Below are 9,838 nucleotides of genomic sequence, written 5' to 3' on the forward strand. Positions count from 1 at the left end.
TTGTTAACAAACTATAGTTTTGGCAAGTCGGTTAGAACATCTATTTTGTGCATGACACAAGTCATTTTTCCAACAATTCTTACCAGACCGATTATTTCACTTAATATTAGCTGTATCACAATTCCAGTGGGTTAGAAGTTTACATACACTAAGTTGACTGCCTTTAAACAGCTTGGAAAATTCCAGAAAATTATGTCATGGCTTTAGAAGCTTCTGATAGGCTAATTGACATCATTTGATTCAATTGGAGGTGTACCTTCAAACTCAGTGCCTCTTTGCTTGACATCATGAGAAAATCAAAATAAATCAGCTAAGACCTCAGGAAAAAATTGTAGAGCTCCACAAGTCTGGTTCATCATTGGGAGCAATTTCTAAATGCCTGAAGGTACCACGTTCATCTGTACAAACAATAGTACGCAAGTATAAACACCATGGTACTGCACAGCTGTCATACCGCTCAGGAAGGAGACGCGTTCTGTCGCCTAGAGATGAACGTACTTTGGTGCGAAAAGTGAAAATCAATCCCAGAACAACAGCAAAGGACCTTGTGAAGATGCTGGAGAAAACAGGTACAAAAGTATCTATATCCACAGTAAAACGAGTCCTATATCGACATAACCTGAAAGGCCGCTAAGCAAGGAAGAAGTCCCTGCTCCAAAACCACCATAAAAAAATAGACTACGATTTGCAATTGCACATGGGGACAAATATCATACTTTTTGGAAAAATGTACTCTGATCTGATGAAACAAAAATAGAACTGTTTGGCCATAATGACCATCATTATGTTTGCAAGCTGAAGAACACCATCCCAACCGTGAAGCACGGTGGTGGCAGCATCATGTTGTGGGGGTGCTTTGCTGCAGGAGGGACTGGTGCACTTCACAAAATAGATGGCATGAGGCAGGAAAATTACGTGGATATATTGAAGCAACATCTCAAGACATCAGTCTTGGTCACAAATGGGTCTTCCAAATGGACAATGACCTCAAGCATACTTCCAAAGTTGTGGCAAAATGGCTTAAGGACAACAAAGTCAAGGTATTGGAGTGACCATCACAAAGCCCTGACCTCAATCCTATAGAAAATTTGTGGGCAGAACTGAAAGGAGGCCTACAAACCTGACTCAGTTACACAAGCTCTGTAAGGAGAAATGGGCCAAATTTCACCCAACTTATTGTGGGAAGCTTGTGGAAGGCTTCCCGAAACATTTGACCCAAGTTAAACACTTTAAAGTTAATGCTACCAAATACCAATTGAGTGTATGTAAACCTCTGACCCACTGTGATTGTGATGAAAGAAAGAAAAGCTGAAATAAATCACTCCACTATTATTCTGATATTTCACATTCTTAAAATAAAGTGGTGATCCTAACTGACCTAAAACAGATAATTTGTACTCAAATTAAATGTCAGGAATTGTGAAAAACTGAGTTTAAATGTAATTGGCTAAGTTGTATGTAAACTTACGACTTCAACTGTATCTTAATGCATTTTAAAAATATATATTTTTCTATTGATAATGACAACTGTGAATTTATATTATTCTTCAAAGCAATTGTAATAAACCAGATAATTGACCCTTGACACGAATGAGAGCTTTTCCTGAAACCAGCCAACTTTCTCTTGTCTCATATTTTCTCTTGTTTTTACAGGAAGCATATGATCTGTTTTCCTGGTCTCAATCCTGGGACTTTTAACAAATACATAATTAACATGATATTTATTTTTTATTACAGGACATTTTCTTTAAAACTTTTCTCTCAGCCTCATGGCAAAATGTGTAAATAGCATAAGATTAGCTATAACACTGCACTTTTTTCTCTCTGTCCTATAACATGTTGTTGTTATAATAATGTTATCTGGCTTAGGGCTGGCTGACGCTACCACACTTTCATAGACGTTACCCTGCACTTATTGTGTAGACGTGCTGGATTTATAACATTTTATGATCTTTTTAAATATTTGTTTCTATTTTACTGATGATTTTGAACCCCTGCTCAGATGAAACCTGGTTGAAGCAATTGATTAGTCACTCTCCCCCATCCTCACCTACAGATATTCCTGGCTGGCTGTATAGCATATTTGAGCCAATGCAAACACAACACTATTCATGATATTTAGTTTATTCGGTATATATTTAGTTTATTCGGTATACTGATTCGCTTTTGAAAGAAATTCTGAACATGCTGCAAAGCAATTGTGGTCCCACAAGGGAACCTGTTTATGTACTGAACAAAAATATAAATGCAGCATGCAACAATTTCTTCTTTTTTTACTGAGTTACAGTTCATATAAGGAAACCAGTCAATTGAAATACATTCATTAGGTCCTTATCTATGGATTTCACGACAGGGAATACAGATACAGTGGTTTGTCCTTTAAAAGTTGCTGTGTACTGCGGCACAGCTTGCATTGTGCCGCAGAATTGTATGGCATGTTATTTAAGTGTCAACCACTGTTACCGTTAATGCTAGTTAGTGCTAGTTTGACCACCAGAGGGCATCTTTGAGAAGCATTTGATAGCCTTCAATAGTGGCTGTACTAGAGAATTTCAAACCTTTTTTTGTAAGAACATAGTATATGGGACTGATATTAGAACATTTTGCTAAATTAATTTGATTGATATTATGGTTTCTTTTCCAATGGTTTCAATTCCCTGACAGGAAGGAAGGAGTAGGCTGTCCTTGTAAATAAGAATTTGTTCTTAACTGACTTGCCTAGTTAAATAAAGGTTACACTAAGAGCATAACAGTTCTACACCATAAGTGTTGGCTAATCAATACCAAAATGGAGATTCAGTGAAAATAAAAATTTCATTGATTTTTCAAGACCAGTCCCCATGCTTGTCTCAGAGCAGTGCGAAACGGTGCTAAAATAGTTGTAGCCTAATGCTTCAAATCCTATTGCTTCTAACTTCAATATGCTCTTTAAATAAATAAGACCTACACCACTTTAACAGCACATTACTCAGCACTAGTCGCCTATGGTAGGCCAACAGTACATCGAAAAATATGACGTGACTCTCCGCCAATAATTACATATAGAGGATTGGAGGATATTTCTGTAGTAATTCGTTATGGACCCATAACTAAATAAACATTGGCATTTAATTATTTTTTTTTTATCATTATTTTATTAACGAAAGCATAAAAATGCCATTATTAGTTACATTGTTTTAGTTTGAACGTGCAGACTGGTATTAAGAACAGCAGGAATGTTTCCCTAGTCAGCGCCATTATTAGTGCAATTCCCCTTAAAGTGTTGCCAGCGTGGCGGGGTGAGTGTCGACCCCCCTTCCTCCTCCTCCCCATGGGCTAGGTCGGTCTTCTGTGCGCGGCTCTGCGGCCCATCCTGTGCCCCCTGCCCTCATAGCTTCAACCTTGCGCACTTTCAGTGGATACAGCTGGAGAACTGCAAGGCAATCCCATTATGCACCACTCGGGAACCATGACCAATTGTCCTGCTAATAACAGGGTTAATAATATATATGTGAGAATATCCAAGGGACTTTTATGTAATTCAAAATTAATAATAATAATTGCTTTGTTTAAACAATAATATTTTTGAGATGATTTCATTTTCAAATAACATAAAATGAGCGAGAAAAGGCCATTCTTGAACACGGGGGTGAGACATTGTTGCTAATTTGTAAATAAAGCCAGTTTGTTATTTAGAATGATTTATTTCTGTTTTTAGAGGAAGAGAAACCAAAAACCTGCAGTCGTCACAGCACAGTCGAGGGCAGCACGGGTATTGAACCAGCATCTGTAGCAACACAGTTTGCAGTGTCTTCGACCATTGCGCCACTCAGGCACTGTACAATGTGACTGGTCGGGACTGGGCTACAGTACTACAGTAAGAGCAAAATAATCCTAACAAAATAAAATAAAAACCTTAGTGTAACAATCAGTTATAGGTTTTAGTAAGTAATACTGAAGTCGTGCACAATTATCAGTTCCTATTTAGGTTTTTGTCACCCATTCATTGACAGTTAGAGACACAGTAGGACCCAAAAGCATAATCAGTGCTCTAACTCCCCCCTGCGCTGGTCTGGAGCAATGAAGTGGTGACACAGGGTACCGAACTAAACCACAAATGACCTCAAAGTCGCGCAACATAATCGCAATCCCTTTAAAAAACAGGGCAGGGGCGTGGATCAGAAAACCAGTCAGTATCTGGTGTGGCCACCATTTGCCTCATGCAGCGCGACGCATCTCCTTTGCATAGAGTTGGTCAGGATGTTGATTGCAGCCTGTGGAATGTTGTGCGAAGTTTCTGGATATTGACGGGAACTGAAACACGCTGTCGTACACGTCGATCCAGAGCATCCCAATGGGTGACATGCCTGGTGAGTATGCAGGCCATGGAAAAATACATTTTCTGTCGGGGGGGTCGACAATTGTTTACAGATCCTTGTGATATGGGGCCGTGCATTATCATGCTGAAACATGAGGTGATGGCTGCAGATGTATGGCACGATCTCTGTGCATTCAAATTGCCATTGATATAATGCAATTGTGTTCGTTGTCCGTAGTTTATGCCTGCCCATACCATAACCCATTATTGACTGTACGTTTCGTCCCATGTGTAACTCTGTTGTTGTTTTTGTCGCACTGCTTTGCTTTATCTTGGTCAGGTCGCAGTTGTAAATGAGACCTTGTTCTAAACTGGCCTACCTGGTTAAATTAAGGTGAAATAAATAACAAATATATTTTAAAAAACACGGCCACTTTGTTCACAACAAATTTGTGCACAACATTTGAGCTTTTTGTGTGTATAGAACATTTTATTTCAGCTCATTAAATATGCAACCAACACTTTACATGCTGCGTTTATATTTGTTCAGTATAGAAACAGTATCCACACATTACAAATGAATCATTGAATATAGTAAAGGATAAAAAGTCCATGAATTTAAATAATGATACATTATCTACTTTGGGAAAACTGGGCAGTTCAATTCTATGGAAAAGGATTTGGTCATGTTCTATTACCTGACAGCAATATATTTTATTAATTGGGTCCCTCCTCTTGTTAATCTGTGTTTCCACATTCTATGTCACAGATCCAGAACAGTGATTACTTGAAGATATGAATGAATGACGAATTCTCAAAGTATTCATACAGGGCCTGTGTTTGTCTTCTCAGGAATCGTTAGCAGACAGCTCTGCCCAGTACGAGCAGCTGACAAACATGGAGCTGATTTCCCTTCTGCTGCAGCAGGAGATGGATATGGAGAAGCAGCAGGTGGCCTCCGACCAGCAGGCGGTGATGCTGGAGAAACACGAGGCGGAGCTGAAGAAGATCAAGGCACAGGTGCGCGACCTAGAGGACTACATTGACAAGCTGCTGGTGCAGATCATGGAGCAGACACCCACACTCCTCCAAGTGCGCTCCAGGCACAAGTGACCACTAGTGCTAGTGTGTGCACATATAATCAGTAAAATATAGGGCCATGGTCACCATCAAACCCTGATCCTGGAGAGCTCCTAGGATGAGCAGACAATTGTTCCAGCTCAGTTCCTATAATAGTGCATTTAACTAGATTTGGTGGTCAGTTGTTTAGCCAATCAGGTGTTATAGTGCAGGGCATGAAACAAAAGCCTGCACATCCAAGTAGTGCTTGCGGACCAGGGTTGGTTACCAATGTTCCAGGGTCAGGTGTAGTCCAACACATCCCTAAGCAAATACTAAATCTCACAACCATCCAGGTTTCACTGCTGATACCCTGCCCTGTTGATATAGACACAATATTACCCATGTGCATGCTTGCTATTGCTTTACACTCACTACTTAGGATAAGGAGAGTGACAGCTTTTATCAAATGTACTGCAAGAATTCTTATAAATGTGCATTGATGAAGAATATAGAAAATGTCTTCCTATTCATAAAGTGTACAATAAATGTAATATTCAGTGGTATAAATTGTTCTTACGTGATATGACATTGCATAAAGTTCAGAAAACATTGAAGTGTTTGAATTAGTATAATAATGACCCAAATTGTCTTCATCGTGGTAAATACTGTCATTATTTGGCATAAGACTCAAGAACAGACTGACCCGAGGAGAATTCCACTGAACTTAAATTTGTTTACATGGAGAAATGTGAGCTTCAGCTAGTGTCATATTGTGTAAATTATTATAAAAAAATATATAAAAATGAAAATGCATGAAGACAGATGTCTTAAATAGACTGCTTTGAAGGAAATTCCGCTGAACTCAAATTTGTTTAAGTGGAGAAAGATTAACTTGAGCTAGTGTCATATTTTGTAAATGATTATAAATATATATATATATATGTGAAAAGAATATATAGGAAAACCATGTGAAAAATAGATAAACATTTGGTAAGAGAACAATGATTTCTTATACGATGCTGCTGTATGAAAAGCCAAAACTAACAAGCGCAAAGGATTTTTTTCCCTCCTATTTAAGAAAAATAATAATAATAAATTTTGCAACATATGTGTGACACCTTTCTCTCAACATGAATTTGAGAATGTATGCAAGTTGAAATATCCTCGGCTTTGATATAATTTACTATTCATTGATGAAGTGTGTGCAAAGAATAAAGTGACAAATGTTCACGTGATAAAGGTAGGTACTCCAAAATGAATTCAAAGGCATTGATTTATGCTAAGTTAGGTATATTTTCACATTTTGGTTTAATTTGAAAAGAGAATGAATACAATTACAGATATTTTTGGGGGCTAATCATTTTTTATATGACATTGTATTATGGTATTATTTAGTGCAGTACGTCAATACAGTACTATAATTTAAATGCTATTCATGACCTAAGCACTGTAACATGTAAAATAAAGAAAATTGGTTATCAAATGATTCAGATTTTTTTTAATCCTCAAACTTGTTTACATTATACTTGTACTAGTCCTTATGCATGAGTAGTCTAAATATTGTGAAAGTCCAAGTTGCCCTTGTTTTCACAGCCCATATATAATGAAAGGAATGCTGATTGCTGACAGTATAATATTATGCTGACAATTAAGTATTGCAGACATCTTCTTTCTAATGGCAGTGCAGGGCACTGCTATGTCTGCTTAGTATTGATTTCCACTCCCCTTGTTCCATTTTGGTTTGAGCACATTATCAGAATGAACATACAGTAGGAATCTGCATGCTGTTTTACCCCATGCCCTTTGACTTCCATTTTTGTTCCATCACTTCCATCCAAACTCGGCAGGGAAAGCTCTATGGGATATAATGAAATTCATCCCCCCAGTAATTACATGTACAGGTAACTGCCAAAATAATGTGCTAAACAGTCGAGAAAAACCCAATCAATGACCCAAATGGTTGCCCAATCAGGCAGGCTTTTGGGAGGTTATTCAAATGGCATAGGCTATTCACTGCAATGTACAACCTAGAATATAGTTTTGAACTAACTTGAAAACAATAATTCTAAACAAAATGATACATTTTTTGTCCCTAAAAAACTGAAACAATATCACAAGCTTTTTGAGCTGAGTACCCAGGGACTGGGAGGGAGCGCACTCAGCACAGCCTTATGAGCACAGTGTAGGCTACCTATAGTTGCAGCCTGGTCTCATAGACAACATAACATAGTAAATGTAAATTCAGAACAACAAAATGTGTATAATGTTACATTTGGTATGGTTACATAAGACAGATGGTTATTTATGGGGGTGGATGCATGGATGTTTGTATAGTATGAATGTCTATCAACCCAAAAGTTGTGAGTTCAAATCTCATGTTTAGCATTTTCGCTAAATAGCAACTTAGCATCAGTTGCTGGGACCTCTACTATCTGTCCAGTTATCCTGCCGACCAAGGCCGGATCTGAGGAGCTGCTTGGCGTAGCAATCATTGAGAGAGGATATCAGTTCTGTATGTGAATCCATGATAACAATGACAGAGAAATCAGATTATCTCGAGGGACAATCAAGGCGGAACATGGTTGTGGACAGAATTGCAGAATCTCCACGAGGCCTGGACAGAGTCTGAGGACAAAGTGAGGGAAATAATCTTGGAGAAACTGAAGATGGACCACAGGAAGATTGAGGTGGAGCACGCCCACAAGACTGGAAAACCTAACACCAGCCCAGGTGACAGGCCCAGGCCGATAATGGTCAAGTTCCTGAGGTTCAAGGACAAGGTAGCTGTTCTGGAAAGAGCCAAAAGAGGAACGTAATTCATCTATCCTGAAGCTGTGTGCCAGAAGAAAGAACTTATCCCAGCCATTAAAGCTGCCAGAGCGTGTGAAGACATTGATTACATCTGCTATGACAGGCTCATTGTTCACCATCCCTCCCAAAAGCCTGGAAGGGATAAGTGAGTGTCAACCCCGCAGCACACACACACACACCAACTGATTAATGCACTGCTGAATGTATATGTTTTCTCTTGCTTTGTTTGCTCTTTACAAAGGTGAACGGAAAGGCTCTGGAGCAACGAACCACCCTTACTGTCTCTGCCTGGCCGGTTCCTCTCTTTCCACTGGGATTCTCTGCCTCTAACCCTATTACAGGGGCTGAGTCACTGGCTTACTGGGGCTCTCTCATGCCGTCCCTGGAAGGGGTGCGTCACCTGAGTGGGTTGATTCACTGATGTGGTCATCCTGTCTGGGTTGGCGCCCCCCCTTGGGTTGTGCCATGGCGGAGATCTTTGTGGGCTATACTCGGCCCTGTCTCAGGATGGTAAGTTGGTGGTTGAAGATATCCCTCTAGTGGTGTGGGGGCTGTGGTTTGGCAAAGTGGGTGGGGTTATATCCTTCCTGTTTGGCCCTGTCCGGGGGTGTCCTCGGATGGGTCCACAGTGTCTCCTGACCCCTCCTGTCTCAGCCTCCAGTATTTAATGCTGCAGTAGTTTATGTGTCGGGGGGCTAGGGTCAGTTTGTTATATCTGGAGTACTTCTCCTGTCCTATTCGGTGTCCTGTGTGAAGTGTGCTTTCTCTAATTCTCTCCATCTCTCTTTCTTTCTCTCTCTCGGAGGACATGAGCCCTAGGACCATGCCCCAGGACTACCTGACATGATGACTCCTTGCTGTCCCCAGTCCATCTGACCGTGCTGCTGCTCCAGTTTCAATTGTTCTGCCTTATTATTATACGACCATGCTGGTCATTTATGAACATTTGAACATCTTTACCCGGCACAGCCAGAAGAGCCAGAAGAGGACTGGCCACCCCACATAGCCTGGTTCCTCTCTAGGTTTCTTCCTAGGTTTTGGCCTTTCTAGGGAGTTTTTCCTAGGCACCGTGCTTCTACACCTGCATTGCTTGCTGTTTGGGGTTTTAGGCTGGGTTTCTGTACAGCACTTTGAGATATCAGCTGATGTACGAAGGGCTATATAAATACATTTGATTTGATTTGATGTGATACTCACCACGAACTGGCAGAAGCTTTTTTTTCCTTTAACGAGTCCGATGATCCCGATGTGAATGACATACTGCTTTCCCGGGAACAGGCCCAAATACCTGTCATATGCATGAAGAGACGATGGAGAAAGAGAGGACGGAGGTTGAGCTTCCTTCTGAGAATTTGTAGGCAATCGAATAAACCCCCCTACCTTCCATTCTACTAGCTAACGAACAATAATTGGAAAATAAAATGGACGACCTACGAGGAAGATTAAACCGCCAATGGAATATTAAAAACTGTAATATCTTATGCTTCATGGAGTCATGGCTGAACGATGACGTTGCCTAGTTAAATAAAGGTTCAATAAAAACATATAAATAAATTATCAACATACAGCTGGTTATACGCTGTATCGGTAGGATAGAACAGCGGCATCTGGTAAGACAAGGGGTGGCGGACTATGCATATATGTAAACAAGAGCTAGTGCACGATATC

General features: G+C 40.0%; 1 protein-coding gene across 2 annotated transcripts in view; it reads left to right on the forward strand.

The window, feature by feature from the left end:
• The window catches only part of rab11fip5b (RAB11 family interacting protein 5b (class I)), a 43,480-nt gene extending 36,638 nt beyond the window's left edge, over nucleotides 1–6,842 (forward strand). For both annotated transcript variants that reach the window (XM_031827019.1, XM_020484337.2), the window contains one exon: nucleotides 5,150–6,842. In XM_031827019.1, the coding sequence (XP_031682879.1) occupies nucleotides 5,150–5,410 (261 nt within the window). In that variant the 3' untranslated portion in view covers nucleotides 5,411–6,842. The remainder of the gene's footprint in view (nucleotides 1–5,149) is intronic.
• The last annotated feature ends 2,996 nt before the right edge of the window (nucleotides 6,843–9,838 follow it).

Source organism: Oncorhynchus kisutch, linkage group LG6 (genome assembly GCF_002021735.2).
Source record: "Oncorhynchus kisutch isolate 150728-3 linkage group LG6, Okis_V2, whole genome shotgun sequence".
In the NCBI taxonomy this organism is placed as follows: domain Eukaryota; kingdom Metazoa; phylum Chordata; class Actinopteri; order Salmoniformes; family Salmonidae; genus Oncorhynchus; species Oncorhynchus kisutch.